The 18693-nt window shown below is 35.4% G+C and overlaps 1 protein-coding gene across 1 annotated transcript; it reads right to left on the reverse strand.

The window, feature by feature from the left end:
- Positions 1-7323: 7323 nt before the first annotated feature.
- LOC127811204 (LOB domain-containing protein 29-like) lies at positions 7324-8084 on the reverse strand. The gene is made up of 2 exons (XM_052350912.1): positions 7731-8084; positions 7324-7344 (listed from the first exon to the last, which is right to left on the reverse strand). Exons 1-2 carry the CDS (start codon positions 8082-8084, stop codon positions 7324-7326), a joined length of 375 nt encoding a protein of 124 aa, XP_052206872.1.
- Between the last annotated feature and the right edge of the window lie 10609 nt (positions 8085-18693).

The raw sequence follows: 18693 nt of genomic DNA on the forward strand, positions 1-18693 counted from the left end.
TTCTGGCTCGAGTGAAGATTACCCAATCGCCAAGATAATTGCATCACGCACAAATTGAAATTTCAATTGCATAACTAGTTGCTTCCAACTTACTCAAGCTGCATATCAGAAGTTGCGTTGCTTATCCTCAAAAGGCAGGGATTACGAAAGATTGGTATCTGATAATGATTGGCTTTTGATCTCAGGCAATCCACAGGAGAATTCAAACAGGAGCACCGGTCAAAGTTCCAGGCTCTGTTATAATTTGATAAGAATGAGGGCACTGTCACCGTTCCCGACAATGTAGATGAGAGTTCTGCAAAGCAGCTCTCCAAACTTTTGATGAACTCTGCACAGAGAACACCAAATTCAGTTCCTGAAGTAGAGAGGTCTTTTGTATTATGTGCGCTAAATGCTTTGAGCAGTAAAAAGCATTTAGCTTTTCTGGAAGGGAAATGTTCGTGCTCTAGACCAATGTCATTATCTGAACATTCATGTCATCAACACTTCATAAACCAGGAAATTAAAATCTGTTCAAAACGACAAATTTCGGTCACCGGTGAACACGTGTAGCTTCTCAACCTATTGCCATTTGTCAAAGAAATGTACCCACAATCATAATGCAGTCTTGTTTATCTGAATGATATGAAGCCAGAGATAACATCAAAGCCATGGCAATCACTGGACTCCAATCTATCCAAAATCCCAACTGCTCTGACTTCACTGCCACCACAAATTTCTCCAATCTATGAAAGAGCAAAATCTAATGCTGCCAATACGCTAAAGGCTCACTAAATTATGAAATATGTATATAGTTGGCATTCATTTAAACTTTTGTGAGTCCATTGAAAGTGGAAAAGAATTTGAGAACTGGTCAACATAGTTAGGTAACAAATCCACTACAAACAAACCTGTCTTTCTCATTCCAGCATGCTAACAAAGACATATTGAGTAGATCCCCGTAAGGCACAGTAACGGGCACAAGCACTACACAGTGGCAAAACCTTTAAGGACTGAGTCTCCAAGTGATGAATGAAAGATGCATATGCTATCGGCAAATACAAAATCAAAACTGTTCAAAATTCACAAGATTTTCAGGAGTAACAAAAAATGAGATGAGAATATACAAATAGTGAAAGGCCAAAAATATGAAACAGTTCTAGTATCGTTAGACTATGTACAAAAACAAATACAACGAATTAAGCCATCCTTCTAGTTCCAAGCCAGATTCTACAGGAGAAAGAAGAAGAATATTATTCAAGTCAAAGTTACATGTCTTTGAGGAAACAGTAATGGTTGCCAAACTGTTCCAAGAATCTCTCCAAGCAATTATAGCGAAAACTAATAAATTAAATCAGCAACTGGAAATACTTCCTTAACAACCAATCTATATTTTCAGATTCATATTGTATCTTAATAAGCCTGCAAATCTGAAACCCTTCCACACCATGATTCTTTAATATAAAGGACATAGGGAATGACCACTTCTTTTTATAAATTACAGGGATTTGGCTTAAACCCTAGCTGTTCCATATAATAGAAGATGAGTTTCTGTTTTGCACTCTAGACAACAAAGTTAACCTTGTTTAAGAAAATATGGCATCATGAATCAACAATACCATAGATTTGGGGTCAATCAGTAGCATGGTGGATGTTAAAACTACGTCCATGAATGGAAACAAGAGTTCCATTCTTTGAACCAAGCAGCCAGAAAGATATGAGATTGGACTATCTTCCAAGCACATAATCCACGTGATGTTGGGAGTATCTCTAGTCATATTCGTACAGGGAAAGTTGGCACACTCGTGTTTCAACAATGAAATTAGAGACTAGACAACTTAAAATTACACGTGAGTGATTCTAGTAGTCAATAGAAGAAGGTAGCACCAAAATGTAAACTGCACAAGCTTTAAATGTTTGGGGGAAAACCGCAGATGACTAAATCAACAATTCTGTATTCAGATCCACAACAAAGACACCTAGTTAATTAGAAACCAAGAGATCTGAATTCTTATGCTAAGGAAAATTGAAAGATAATTAAACGTGAAAAGTAGATAGATTAACCAAAGCATGAGAAAATACAAGAAGACAACCTGTGAGCCATGTCTGTGAAAGATGATTAAGAACGCCAACACTTGGTGGATCAATGCAAAGGATAAGTGGGTTTTAAAACTTTTTCAAAACCGAAAACAAAATGGCAGTGGAAGCAAACAAAACCCTTGCAAGACTCGGTATCAAATATCAATATGCAAATATGAAACATTCATCCATAAGGGGTTGAGAATTGTATACCTCAAGCCAAATGAAGTAGTAGCCAGTTGTCCGATGCACCAAAGCTCCAAGCTTTCGGCTCCACAAAGCTCCCACGAACTGCAACGGCTTGCTCCCAAACCTATTAGCTTTGGGGGACCAACCCACCCCCGCAAGTGTAGGGGACCTAGTTTGTCCACGCATGAGGTAAACCGAAACCCTTTGATGGACTCGTGATAGGACGGTCTCAACGAAGGTGAGCCAACGCTATTAGCGATTCTTAAGGATGATAAATGGTTGTCTCACAACCGTGGATGAACACTAGAACAAAAGGGAGCAAGAGGGGAGAATGGCTTTAATGCAACCTGGCTTTAGAGCAAGGCTATAACGGCCCACCTCCCGAAGCTCCTGCTAGCATAGGAGATCCGTGAGAGAGTTGCTAAGGAAATGGTACAGAAATAAAATCCATAAATTAACCACAACAACTCTCATCAACAACAAGACCACAAAAGTATATATACATATATACATCCATGCAGCCTTACACTATTCTTTTTCTCGGGGCTCAACTGCCTATACATACAAAATAATGAGAAGGGCAATGGAAAATACAAACAAAATACAATTTCAGCCCTTCACCCTCAAAACAACCCCCAAGGACCTTAGGCTTGGAGTGACTCTATACACATATCTATCCCCGCTCAAGCACTGCTAGACTCACCACCCTCCTTTGCCTTTCCTTTGCTTGAACCTGGAATGATGCAAGGAAACAACATGAGCTACAAAGCTCAACAAGTATAAGTGACAAATAAGGGCATAATAAATTCAGGCATGATAAAGTAATAACAAGCGTAGAATAATATCCCATATCCCAAGGCAGAATTCCAAAGGTTAACATCATAGACAGAATCATGCAAGTCATGTTCATATGCCAACTCATACACCAACTCATCAATGAATTTATGTCATTATCAAGTATGGACCATTATCCACCCACGCCCTAGTCCATCCTAGGCGGCATTATGAGTCAAATCTCCCATGGTCCACATAAGTCTACCGGCATGATAACCACGGTCGGGTATAAACCCACCAGCATGATAACCACAGTTGGGTACAAGCCCACCGACATGATAGGATATCCTTAGTTACCTTATAACACCCCATCTCTTAAAAGCTTAAATGTGCACATGTATGACCATGTATATAACATGCAGTATCATGAACATCTACCACTTTCTTACCCCAAAGACATTTTATAAAAACATCTCCCCTTGTTATGTTTATATGCAATAAATAGTACCCATAGCCCATTTTCTCCCACCTTCACACAAAATATACCAACACATGCACAAATATTTGGAACCATCCCGATTCCCACCCTCCACTAACAAATTTAAAGGTTTTAGATGTTGGAGGGCTTGTTAGAAATTCACATGATGATTTGGAGCAAGATGGATGCATAAATTAAAGTATCAAACAACAAGGGAAGCAAATAGTCGACAGACAAAGAGAAACAGTTGACAGTTTCATGGGTTTCGAGAGGGAATTGTCGATAGCCCTTGCCAACCGGTCGACATCCTGAGAATCACCCTTTCAATATCTAACTGTCGATAGCCTCTGCGTGAAGCCTGTCAACAGTTCCTTAAAAACTGTCAACAACTTCCTAAAAACTGTTGACAAATTGAGAAGTTGCAGAACAACCCCGAAATGCATGCTATTCACACCAAACTCATGCATGTTTCTACACCCAAACAACAAATGCATCATTCCTTTTAAAAACAAGGGGAGAAACAAGTCCCCATCTAGATGCTACGAATGATTATTCGAAAATTCGAAGAAAAAGACACGAGACGCAAACAATCAGATTTCTTAAAATAACGCCCTTCCAAATGAAAGGTTTTCTAACTTTCACCCCCAAAAGTAGGCATTTCAAGGACTTCAATGGAAGGAAGAACCCCAAAATTTCCAACAAGAAGGACCCTAAGTGGACACTTGCCATTTAAAGAAGATAGAGACAAACTTGCCTTTGATTCCAATGGGGGATTTTTGGAGAAGAAGAAGAACCACAAGGTTTGACCTCCAAGTTTCCACCAAAAGCCTTCAATCTCGACCACCAATCCCCTCCTTAAAGTTCCAAATTGAAGGAGAAGAAATTTGAGGTAAGAGGAAGAGGAAAAGAGAGAGAAATGAGAGAAGGAGAAGAATGAGTTTGGCTTCTCTCTAAGGCACCCTTTTATATCATCCATTCTTTCCCATTTTGCCCTCATGAAATTATGCATATGCCCACTTAGTCCTTCTTTCTTTTTTTCACCACTTAATTAATTATAAAATCACACGCACACACACACATATATATATACTTACAACACTTAAAACATCCATTTCAATTAATATTTCAAAATTTCACTCACATAACATTAATACCCAAAATACCAAAATAATCTAGATCCATAATCAGGTCGTTACAAAGGCGACCAATGGCTTGCAAGACACGCTCGGGAGACTGGTTCACACGCTCCACGCCATGCCTTCTCTTCTCATTTTAAATCTTTCCCACTTTCCTCATTAATTTCCCTCAACAAATACCCTGCAAAAGGCATAATTAAAAGCAATAGAGCATTTAATGCTATGTTGTCGAAAGTGATAAAAGACGAAAGCACTCGGGATTAATCCTATTCTCGAAACTGTCAACTATTTACAAGAACCGGTCAACCATTTTAGCTCTTTCAAGTGAAATTGTCAACCGTCCATAAGGCAACTATCAACCGTTTGTGCCTACAACTATAACTTTTGGTTTATTGCATCTAAGCCCCTCTATTAACTCTTACTAGCCTTTCCATTAACTCTTAATGGAGCCAAGACCCTCATTAACTCTTAACGGCATGCCCTGTTAACTCTTAACGGTCTCCCAATCATGTTGATCCTTTTGTTAACTCTTAACAACATCCAACATCATTAACTCCTTAATGATGAAAAGCACATTAACGTCAGATGATCACTAATCTGACGTGTTACTCAGTGTACATGTGACTTTCTAGGTTTACAACTATGTAGCAATCAAGACACGTCAACTCTTTGACGCTGACCGAACACTTCTATTTACTAAGAGGATCTCTCTATTTCCCCAAAGCATCATGAAAGATTTTGAGTATCCTCTAGCCAAGATTCGGAATAATTCTAATGGCAATGAAATCGATACTTTTGTAAATGTATTTAGGCTCTCAATTACCATGCACTATAATCCTTTCATTGACTAACATCCCGACCGAGTGAGAGTGATCGACTGATTAAACTCACTTAACTCGGTAACTATGCCAGTTCTAGTATGGTGTGATCGAGATGTGTTGGTCCCTTAGGGTATAGCCACTTAAAAGGGGGGGGTGAATTGAGTGATTGAAATTTTTCTCAATTTTAATAAATATTATTGATTAATGATTTTATTGAAAAATATATATTTGATAAATATAATAAATTATATTTGAGATTAATAATAAATGTAAGCCACAAGATATAATAAAAATAAATACAATGACGCACAAGACAATTTATAGTGGTTCGGTGTCTTCACACACACCTAATCCACTCTCCCAAGGTCTAACCACCATTGGGGTTCCACTAAAATAATTTCATTAAGCCTTCCACACTAGCTCACATTGGAAACTAGATACACTCCTAGATTACACGGATTCTAGGAAAACCACCAACACCAAGGTTTTCTCCCTAGCTTACCTTGAAAACTAGATTCACCTAAATTTTAACGATTCTAGGAAACCTATAAAATCCACAATGATAATTTAATTGTTCACAAATAATTGTCCACACTTGGACACAAATAAGCAATTAAGCACAAAATATACAAGGCAATAATATTTAAATAAATAAATAAACGGTAAGATCGGATTCGGCTTTGCGATATCTTTTTCTCCTCTTGCCTTGTGGCTCTTCGGTGGATGAACAATGAATCTTTGAGAGCCTTGGAATGTTTGAAAATTAGCTTGAGAGATTTTGGGAGCTTTGGATGTGCAATATGTACAATGAATACTCAAAAAATGAGTTTGGGGGGTATTTATAAGCGTTTTAGCCACTAAAGAAAGGGTTAATATGAAATTTGAAATTCAAAAAATGTTTAGACTTTCTCAAACAATAAGAAAACATGTCTCACATTTAATTCAAAATAAATTTACTTTTTGCATGGGAAATCAAGATTTGAAAATTCAAATATAAGCTTTTGAGACATAAATGATTAAAACAAGGAAATATGTCTAAAAGCAATCTCCTTTAATTCAAAATAAATTTACTTTTTGTATGAGTAAGAGAAAACATGTTTAAAAACAATTCTCCTTTAATTCAAAATTTGAAAATTCAAATATAAGCTTCTGAGACATAAATGATTAAAACAAGAAAACATGTCTAAAAGCAATTCTCTTTTAATTCAAAATAAATTTACTTTTTACATGAGTAAGAGAAAACATTTATATCATAAAAATATTTTTGTTAATCATCAAAACTTAATTAATATAAGCAAGTTGGATTAACATTCTCCCCCTTTTTGATGATGACAAAAAAACATGATTTATGAGATGATATGATAAAATATTTTTGAACTCCCCCTTAATTTTATGCTATGAGCTCTCCCTTTCAAAAATACTAATAGTATAAAAATGTTTTGGATATAGCTTAATAGATAAAATAATTTTAAGAGTTTTAAAGACCAAACCTGATTGTCAAATCTGATTGCCTTGGTTACACCTGCTTGGTGTCTTATCTCTCAGATATACTATTTCCTCACATACACGAAAAAATATCATAATACATTTTTCTCCCCCATACAAAAATAATATACAATTCACACTGTCATGCATACAATTTCTCATCTCATAACATCTTATTCTTCTTCCCCTTTTTGTTATAATCAAAAAGACATTGTTAACGGGAAAAAAAAAATAAAGATTTAAACAATACAGTCCATGAGAGAAATTTACCAAGAATAATCCACATAAATAATATGATGGATGATAAACAGAAAGTACTAACAATATAGATGTAACATTAAGTATTAAAAATAGTGCAACATATCCATCATGGAATTTCGCGCTAACCATTCCAACCATAGATCTAAGATTACACAGCATAGAGTATATCTACAAAGAAAGCAATCATAGAATAGTCAAGGGGTACAGTAGCATTACAGAATCTACAAAGCAGTAATCTAAGTCATCCACGTTGATACCTTTGGATTTCGCCGATGCTCAGTGCTGATGATAGTTGCCGAACACGACGGATCCAAGTTCATCAATATCATATGGGAATGGCCACTGGCTGTTGCTAGTTTCGACTGGGTAAGGTTGCGAACTAGTCTCTTGGAAATAAGGAAACGACACATTTTCTTCTTGAATGATTGAGATTTCAAAATTCTAAAGAGGGTTTGGATCATCTACGAGGAAAGATCCATTGTCATAATATGGGTTTGAATTGGTTTCTGGATGAAACCAATTTTGAACATTGAGAGGATTTGTATAAGAGTTTGCAAATAGTAATTCCTCTAATAAAGGTAGATGAAATTGAAGATCGAGGACCTGCTGTTGGAGGGAAAAACTGTAGGATACACAGCCATAAATAGGATCTTGAAGCCTAACTTGAGCTTCATATAAAAGTGTATCGACAGCCCCATAATGGTCACTAACCGGAAGCTGGGCCAGAAGTTTTGAGGCATTACTAGCACCAAAAACTTTATGGATAGCTGCAAAATTAGTAGGTCCTTCTTCATGGCAGAAGTAAGGGGCGAAAACGCATGATTTGGTACATTTTCTTCTTAATACTTTACAGGCACCACACGGAGAACCGGGTCCTGACATGATCTTTTAGTTTATTTATTTATTTATTTATTATTATTATTATTATTATTATTATTAATTTTTTAAAACAGTGACTTGTTACTATTTTTAGGGTTTTGATTAACAGAGGCGAGAAGGCGAGGACGAGAGCAAGCTAGAGTAGTGAGAGGAGAAATGTAGCGAGCAACGGAATAGCGAGAGGCAAGAATGAGGGCGAGGGTTTGGATCAGGCATTGCATGAAGGTTTGGAGGATTTGGGGGCTAGGGATAATAGAGCTCACAAACCCTAACAAGAACAAAGAAACAAAAACACAAAGACAGAAAAAAATGAACAACGAATAACCGTGAAATCCTAACAAGACCAATCACAAAGAGAGAAAAAAATGAAAAAAAAAAAATGCATATGAAATGGAGCTCACCGTGAAGTCGAATAAATGAGACTCGGGACACGTGGATTCGATCAGTGCCGTGGATCTGATCGGCTGCACGATGGAGAGGCAGCAACAAACAAGGGAGACGATGGCTACCAATGGAGAAGACACCGACGGCAGAGGGCGACGGAAGAGAGAGATGGGTTTCGGGTGAGATGAGGAATAGCGTGACAGAGAGGTGTTCGAAGAAGAAAGTGAGAGAGATAACAAAGAGGGGGTTCGACCTTAGCTGGGTCGGCCCATTTTTTTTATTTTTTATTTTATTATTATTATTATAAAGAACATAAACGAAATTTGCACAATAAAACATTCGGATATGAACCCTGGTCATTCGGATATCATGCATAACTCAAGCAAAGCATTCGGATGGGAAAAAAAGGCATGAAGAATCCTATTCAGATATGCATAATAGGCATCCGGATATACTAAAACAATATCTGGATATTACTTTAAACTCATCCGGATATGACTCATGCCATCCAGATACTATGAAAACTCATTTGATATAACATGAATTTCATATGAGAGACAAAGGCTAAAAGAATCCTGATTACTTCTAACCTAGCTACCGTAGCATATGATTCTTCAAAATTGATGTCTTCCTCTTGGTAATATCCTTTGGCTACAAGCATTTCCTTATTTCTTGTTTTATTTCCATTTTCATCTAATTTATTCTTGAAAACCCACTTGGTTCCTATTATAGATTTATCCTTGGATCTAGGAACTAATTCTCATACTTCATTTCTTTTGAATTGATCTAATTCTTCTTACATAGCCTTAATCCAAAACTCATCTTCTAATGCTTGATCTATGGAAGTTGGCTCAACTTTAGATATGAAGGCTACATTGTTGCAATATTGATGCAAGGATGCTCTAGTCCTTACACCTTGACTTGGTTCTCCAATTATTTGATATATTGGATGATCTTGCACAAATTTATAATTATTGGGAAGCATACCTAGATCATTCTCGTCTTAGAGATAATTTTATCATTTAGCTCTCTTTGAACTCTTTTAGCTTTCTTCACAAAGTTTTGAAAAACTTTATCCTTTGAAGTCAAAAACATAACCCAAGCATCATAGAAAATTTCTTCACTGATTTTCATTTTAAGAAGCCTGACAACTAGATCAAAATTTTCTTGATTAGGTTTGGATTTGCATGACCTAATATGTTTTTTATGCCATAAAAATAATATCCTTATTCTTTATTATTAGACATTATGTCTAGAAGGTGACAAACCTTCCTTATTTGGAAATGAGATCTATATATCTCTTCCACTAGTCATGTGCTGTGAGCATTCACTATCCATATACCATTTTGCTTCACATTGTGGTTCTCACACATGTCTACATATTCGATGAGATCATGTTTTAGGTTTGGGTACCCATCTATAGACGGCCCCTTGAATCTTCCTTCATTGGGATCAAATAATTTAATTATTCTTGATGTATATGGATAAGGAGCAACATTTAAAATTTTATGATCTAACTCATTCATTATTTGTATTACCCCTTTGGGTATCCACATTTGTACTATGTTGTTTCTCTTAGCTTGGGGTCTCCATCTAGGTTGTTTCCATTCTCTCTTAGGTGTTTTGTACATTGGTTTGGGTTTTGAAATTTTCTTTAAAATTAATGTGGTTAAACTTTTTTCTATGGTTTTCTTTTCTACTAATAATTTATCATTTTGAGTTTTTAATATTTTGTTTTCTTCTTCAAAATTAATTAATTGATCTTTTAATTTATCTTCATTTTCTTTCTTGAGTTCTTGTGATTTTTCTTTTAAGTTTTTTATTTCATTCTTTAATTTTTCATTTTTTTCTTTATGATTCTTCTTGATTGTTTTTACTTCTTTCTTAATAGATATATATTTTATATATAGTTCTTCGTATGCTTTTTGTAATTCTTTTAACTCTAAGTTATCTTCCTCTTCTTCATCTTCTTCTATAGCCATAAAGCATACATGTGCATTTTCCTTGTTGGATTTGAATGACTCACTAGAATCATCCATATCCCATGCAGGAATGACATTTCTCTTTGATTTTTTGGCTCTTTTTTCTTCCTTATTCCTTTTCTTTTTCTCCTCACCTTTGAATGCTAATGTTTTCTTTTCATTATACTCTTTAGCATCTTCATTCATTTTCCTTAGCATTCTAAAAATATTTGAGGCTTTTTCGAACCAACCATTCAAAATACTAATTATCTCACTAATCCACAATTTACATCTTTGATATTGAGACATAAGAAAACTCATCTTAAAATTATTAGTTCTTTCATGAATTCTCTCTAATTTTTTCCTTAATTCATGAGATGTAGAGTATGAAGACAATTTTTCACACTCACTAGGCATTAAAGAACTAAGAATTAAATATCTTGCTCTATGGTCCATTTCTATTTTTCTTAAGTCTTCCTTTGACCATTCTTCCTCATATTGAGAAGATATATCAAATACATCCCTAACAAGTCTCCATAAAAGATAACTTATAGAAATGATATAGGATTCCATCCTAATCTTCCAAAAAGCATAATCCTTTCTAATTAGCATTGGAGGACTAGAGGGAATTGAGACATCACCTAGGGATTAGCTAAAATAAGAAGACATTATAAGATCTTATCCTAAGATTTGAGATTTGAAACACAAATATTTTAGGATCTGCTCCAATACCAATTGTTGGTCCCTTAGAGTATAGCCACTCAAAATGGGGGGTGAATTGAGTGATTAAAATTTTTCTCAATTTTAATAAATATTCTTGATTAATGATTTTATTGAAAAATATATATTTAATAAATATAATAAATTATATTTGAGATTAATAATAAATGTAAGCCACAATATATAACAAAAATAAATATAATGAGGCACAAGACAATTTATAGTGGTTCGGTGTCTTCACACACACCTAGTCCACTCTCACAAAGTCTAACCACCCTTGGGGTTCTACTAAAATAATTTCACCAAAATTTTCACACTAGTTCACCTTGGAAACTAGATACACTCCTAGATTACAATGGGTTCTAGGAAAACCACCAACACCAAGGTTTTCTCCCTAGCTTACCTTGAAACTAGATTCACCTAAATTTTAACGGTTCTAGGAAACCTATACAATTCAGGATAATAATTTAATTGTTCACAAATAATTGTCCACACTTGGATACAAATAAGCAATTAAGCACAAAATATACAAGACAATAATATTTAAATAAATAAACGATGACCTTAGTTTGAATGGAGAAGATTGGATTCGGCTTTGTGATATCTTTTCTCTTCTTGCCTTGTGGCTCTTCGGTGGATGAACAATGAATCTTTGAGAGCTTTGGAATGTTTGAAAATTAGCTTGAGAGCTTTTGGGAGCTTTGGATGTGTAATGGATACTCAAAAAATGAGTTTGGAGGGTATTTATAAGCATTTTAGCCACTAAAGAAAGGGTTAATATGAAATTTGAAATTCAAAAAATGTTTAGACTTTCTCAAACAATAAGAAAACATGTCTCACATTTAATTCAAAATAAATTTACTTTTTCCATGAGAAATCAAGATTTGAAAATTCAAATATAAGCTTTTGAGACATAAATGATTAAAACAAGAAAACATGTCTAAAAGCAATCTCCTTTAATTCAAAATAAATTTACTTTTTGTATGAGTAAAAGAAAACATGTTTAAAAATAATTCTTCCTTAATTCAAAATTTGAAAATTCAAATATAAACTTTTGAGACATAAATGATTAAAATAAGAAAATATGTCTAAAAATAATTCTCTTTTAATTCAAAATAAATTTACTTTTTACATGAGTAAGAGAAAACATTTATATCATAAAAATATTTTTGTTAATTATCAAAACTTAATTAATATGAGCAAGTTGGCTCAACAAGATGACACATCGAAACTAATTTCCGATCATGCACACCTTGGCCAGGGGTTTTCCAACCACAACCAACTGTGACTACATAGAATATTCATCCCACGCCGGAGGACAATGGATCCCATCAACAAGTATCTGCCTCCATATACCACTGCACATAGATCAAACAAAGATCATCCTCACCTCTCACTCTAGATGGTTCTACTCAACAGCAAATCCCCGACACTAATGTACATGACAACTATATCGCCTCTAGTCAAAGAACCAGATACACAATCGAAAATAACATATCATTAATCCTCTCAACCATATGATCTGTTACAGGTGTCACATTTAGTAGATGTTCAACTAACACCTACCCACATATTGTCACAAGACTAGCCTTGGATTCTGGCCAAGAACCTTGTGATGGCTCTAAGTTCACCTACTTAGATCAGCCAACAACCCTCCGAGGTTAATTCACCAAACAAAGGAAAGCACACACAAAGAATACGAGAAAAATCCCAACCTTCTATTCAATCCAAGAATACAAAGGAAAATGGCTTGGGTTATGCTCTCTCTAAAAAGTTACCAAAATCGCCCACAAAGCCACATATATATAGGCTATAGAAAATACAAGCAGTTATGCCTCATAATCGTCACTACTAAACCATAGGGCCGCATGTATCACGTGCAGCAACCGTCTGTGGGTCGCATGGCCTACCTGGCTGACACTTGTCGCAATTGCTTAGGCCCCCTTGCGCATGCATGGCCCTCGTGGGCACGCCTTGCACAGACGTGCTCTGCACATTGCGGGAGTGCTCTAGCCACACCCGCATGTTGCTGCAACCGCTCCTGCCTATTGGCCTTGCCTCTTGTCAAGGCACACGGATTGCCCTCATGTCCCGCACATCTCAGCCAACTCAGCCTACCAATGAGCCCGCATCTCTTGGCCTATGTGGCTGCCCCGTGGCATCCGCCCCACACCATCAAGTCCAACCCCATCTGTGAGCGCCAACCATGCCAACCGTTGCCTTGCGTGCGAGCACCTCAGCCATCGAGGCCCATTCTCCCGCACACTGCTGCATTTTCTCGCATGCTTGTTGCCACCTTGGCACGACAGTCATGTGTCATTCAACACTTGAGCTTGCCATTCGCCCATAACCCTCCATGACACGCCACCCTCATGCCCCAATGCTTCACCGGAGCCGGGCAACTTCCGATGAGCTTACCGGAGACGTTACACATGTCTACAATTTACATCTCATACAATATGGCATGTGACTCACTATCCATTATCATTAACATATCATGCTAATTAATGGTAGTAGCCCATGTACATGTCCATGATCGATTAAGCATATTCCCCTTCTAATAAATATGACCAGTAATCACTTTAAGAAATCCCGAATTAAAGATCTCTGTCACATATTCTTAACAACTTAAGAATAAGATCTTTATAAGGAAGTCTGGGGACTCATATTCATATATGAAAAATGAGAGTTATGAATTGAGGATATAAATTTTTATTAATTTACAAAAATGCATCACTAGTCCCCATTACACATACTAGATGTCATATAATTTTAATATTAGGGCACTAACACTAACAATTTGAAAACACTAAAAACTTTGACACCACAAACCCAGTAATGCGCTCCAAGCAATTGTTATAACAGACTTGATTGATGTTGCTTCTCAAGAACTGGCATAAGAGAAAAACACAAGCATAATAAAAATAGAAAATAAAAACGGAGTGTTTTAAGTTCTAGGATGGTAAATTCAAGCCTAACCATTTTTCACTGCAATAAAAATTAAACAAAATAAAAGTTAAAGATCATCTTTTACTCATAATAGTTTTAAATAACAATCATCACAAAACCCATTTAATATACATGTGAATAGAAACCAGAAACCTTTGAAGTTATAATTCTATATAACAACCACACATAAATGTATTTGAGAAAATTGAATAGTGTCACAAGAACGATTGTATATGGGGGGCTTAATTGTAATTAGTCAATTGTTAGTTGATTGTAGAACAAGTGGGAATGGTGGTTAGACAGTTAGGCCTAAAGTTTGAATTTGAATAATTGTAATTGGGTAATTGGCCCTTGGTGCCTAGGGGAGTTGGATCAGTACATAATACACTAAGTCCTATCTCCCAAAGCATCTTTTGAGAATTACCAATTCATCAATTCTCTCTCTCCCGCCAATTCTCTCTCTCTGTCTCTCCTTCTCCTTTTCCCTCTCAATTCTCTGTTTCCCCCTCTCAATTTCCCTGATTCTTCTCGGATTAAGAAGAATTACCCGTCAGAATTCGGTTCTGACAAGTAGGGAGCCTAATTATAGGGATAAATGATGGATTATACTCTAGCTTTCTATTTAAACAAGTTTTAACTAACTTCTTGCAACCCGGAGTATAGAAAGTAAAGCTACAAGTCTTTGGGATAATATAGGATCAAAAAATGGTAATATGGTGGCTTCCAGTGAATTGTCTTGGTCCCTAAGAATACTAATCTATCAAGCAAAAAGAAAATTTCCTAAACAAGCCCTAACACGGACAGAGAGACCAAAGAGGCCAAAAAAGTCACTGCATTAATTATCATCTCAGTTAGCACTTGAGGAGAGAAAGTGGAATAGATGAGTGAAATTACTGAATTGTTGCTCCCATATAAAATATTGATGAGGTAGCAATGCAGGCCAGTAACCCTAGCATCAACAATGTGAACAGACCATTAATCGGGTCGAAAGTAAGTTCAGAGTAAAATTAATCACAAATAAAAAGAAATGAAACATTAAAGAAATAAAGATTTACCTAGAGTATTACACCATGGAAATCAACTTCATTTTTCATAGGCAACGCTCAGTGAGTTAAGGGAAAAAAAGGTGCATATATACAAAGAGGCATCCAAAGTAAGAATCTTACCCAGCAGTTTGTTTAGTTGTTAAAATCATCCTTTCACTTGGATATAGCCCAGGAGAACAGCTTACAGAGTAAAATACATTCTATGAATACATTTCCCATTCAGCAACCGTGTATATTTACAAAGCAATTCCGAGAATCTTCCCATGTAAGCTTATCTTGTGGTTCATGATCTCATCAGATGGAAACCATATAAGTTCCAAAAATATGTAGATGAGTCATTATTAAGACAGATTCTTGAGTACCCTGTGCAGAGTGCTCTGTAAACCTATACTGCACATCCTTGGCGGTACCTTCTAAAAATACAAGTTTTAGAAGAAAAGAGTTTGGTTACAAATTTCAAGAGGTTCCATAGACATTAATTTATCTGGACTTTAGGTAATACTAAGAGGATCTTCCTTCCGTATAGTTAATGGAAAGCCTACATAGCACAGACGGAGTAAGGATTTGGCCAAATGGGTATGGGAGAGCACACCTTAATCGGTTGAAATAATTATATAAAAATAATAACTGGAAGGTTCAACCTCAGAACAATGACGTAAAGAATAAGTTGTTAACAAAATTTGAAGATTTCTCTTGTATTTCCCAGGACATGAAATAAAGTATGGAGAATAAAAAATCGCCTACTCAGTTGATCGAATGTATAGATTTGGATTCAATAATATGGATTGATCAGGAATTCTGGGGCATTCATAAGGGATGGAAATCATAGATATGCCCTATAATTTGGAGACTTATCTATCTCCAGTGTCCATAGATTTTCAAAGACTCAGGTTTCTCCATTAAGCCATCCCTCAATATGCACCCAAAAGAATGTTGGGAACTCTACCTAATTTCTTTGGGAACTCTAACACGATATGCACCGTCTCAATATGCACCCAAAAGAATGCTGGGAACTCTAACATGATATTTCATGCACAGTGATACATATTTAGCGAACACCTTTTCACAGCCCACTCTTTACCATCATCCATAAAATCTAATTTCTTCTTAAAAGGAGTAATATAATTGTAAGAGGAAAGAGATAACAAGAAGCTTGTAACTTTTTCCCTGCACTTTTAGCAGCGCCAGAGTGGAATTGACAAGAAATCATTGATCTTATATTGGAATTGGCCAACAATGTCGGCACTTTTCCATGTATTGGATAATGCAGTGTGACATTGCATATTACCATAAGCCCAGCAAGGCCAATACTTCTCTTCTAAAAGAACAATAATTAGCTAGGCCCCTTCCTTTTTGGTCCTCGCCTTCTTTTTACCTTTTGTCTTCAATTTAGACAATGCATTCCATTGTTCACATTCAATCTCTTGATGCTATTGCCTCTAAGCATGCATGATGCCAACCTCTTTTGTCTGCAAATCTTCTAGATACGATTCATAGACAAATGTCTGACACAGTACAAATAGCAGTTTCAAATTGGTGATTACGCATTCCCATTTAAGCTATATTCAGAAACCCTGTAATTTTATGCCTTTTAACCACAAAGTATCCCTACCACTTCCCTGATTGACAAACGAATTCACACCTTACCCTCTTCAACACAATGCTTCTTCACGAAAAGATAAACGATTCTTGAATATTTGCCCGCATTGGGCCTAAACAAAGTCATTATCCATTCTAGTTCCGTTGAACATCAAGATTTCAATTTTTTATAGAATCATTTATTACCTGGCGAAGAAATAAAACTAGTTAACATAAAATCAAAAATCCAACGGAAACGCACTTCTGAATACATTAATCAATTACCTTCCTTCGATCAAGAAATTATGCAGAGAAACAAAAATGAAAATGCCAGCATTGTTCATAAATTCGTTCTAGGGTTTATGCTTTAATGTGAAACAAAAGAATTTTGCTTGATTAGAAATCCAATATTTTATGTGTCTTTTATAAAATATTAATAAAAATGAAAAATCTATTTTTTTTTTTATACAAATCTATATCCATATATTCATGTACATCATCTACTCAAAAAAATGTCCAAGCCTAAAAAGAATAAATCAAATAAAAGAGTCCGGAAGAACTCTAGTAGACTCTCATGAGAACTTGGATATCTCTAAAAGATATTTCTCACAAGTCTCTTCTCAATATCCTCAATAGAGGAGAGTAGAAGTTTGGATAAATCGAATTAACTGAATCGATTTGATTTAATTTTTCATAGAAAATAGTTCAATTAAATTATATTTTCTTCTAAAATTCGGTTATTCGGTTCGATTCAATTATTTTGGTATGAATAACTGAAGAATCGAACCAAACTGAAAGTGCATGTTATTACTCGTGACCCACCCCTCCAAGTCCCCCCCTCCTTGCGGCACCCGAGGCAGTCACTCACTTGAAATGTTGGATTGAAACAAATAGGATGGAGACCAAGATCGATAGTGAGAGAGACCCTTAGGCACAAATTGATTGATTTTGTGTTCATCGGCACGTCGCCCCCACATTTCCCTTTGTCGTCCCCTTCATCAGACCTAAACTGACGAGGTGAAGACCCACATCGATGATTATCCCAACTGTTCCTTCACTTCCTTGTTTCTTCCTTTCATTGTGCTTGATGATCGACCCACACCAATGATGATTGACCGTTGACAGAGGTTAATATCAACAATTAGATTAAGGTTTTGAAAAAAAAAATCAATTTTTTTGACTTTCAGTTATGTTAGTTTATTGATGTATTTCTTTGTTTGCATTACGAGTTGTTCGTTTGTATTTCATTCGTTTACACAAACAGATTTGTATTATCTCGTATGTATTTCCTTTTATTCTTCTTCGTTGTAAATGGATTTGCATTTTTCTATATTAATTAACGTTGTTCTTTTGTTTCTATATCAATTTATGTAAATCGATTTGTTTCTATATCAATTTATGATTTTGCACAATTGATTTTTAGTTATCGGTTCGATTAATTCAGTTTAGATTTATGTTAGTTCGATTAGTTGAGATTAATCGGTCGATTCGATTCGATTATTAAATGCGATTCGATTCAGTTCGATTAGTATTTTTTGATCAATTCAGTTCGATTATAACCGATTCTACACCTCTAATTCTCAATAGACCTTTTCAGGAGCTGTTCTCAGATACTAGAGACACGATTCCTAGGATATTTTTTGAACTATGAACCAATAAAAATACCTCAAACCCATTTCTAAGATTTTGTTATAGGTATAAATTAGGATTTAATAGCTCTTTTTACTTAAAATTATTTTTAAATATAAATATTGGTCTCTTAGATTAATTATTATAACGACATTAATAATCACAATTTTAATTTCATATTAGATCATTTTTCTAAATTATAATATTAGATTTGACAAGTCCAACCATTTTTACACTGTTTGCTACCCCTTTCTCATTGTTATAGGCATTAAAAATATTTTTTTTTGTATAAATTAATAATTAGCCAAACCACGTGAGGTTCCACAACAATTTACCCTTAATGGC

This window comes from Diospyros lotus, chromosome 10 (genome assembly GCF_014633365.1).
Source record: "Diospyros lotus cultivar Yz01 chromosome 10, ASM1463336v1, whole genome shotgun sequence".
Taxonomy (NCBI): domain Eukaryota; kingdom Viridiplantae; phylum Streptophyta; class Magnoliopsida; order Ericales; family Ebenaceae; genus Diospyros; species Diospyros lotus.

Coding starts and splice junctions, on each gene's coding strand:
- LOC127811204 (XM_052350912.1), bottom strand. CDS start 8,084: ATGTCAGGACCCGGTTCTCCGTGTGGTGCCTGTAAAGTATTAAGAAGA. Junction 7,345..7,730: donor CTTATACAAATCCTCTCAAT/GTTCAAAATTGG, acceptor GTGTAATCTTAG/ATCTATGGTTGGAATGGTTA.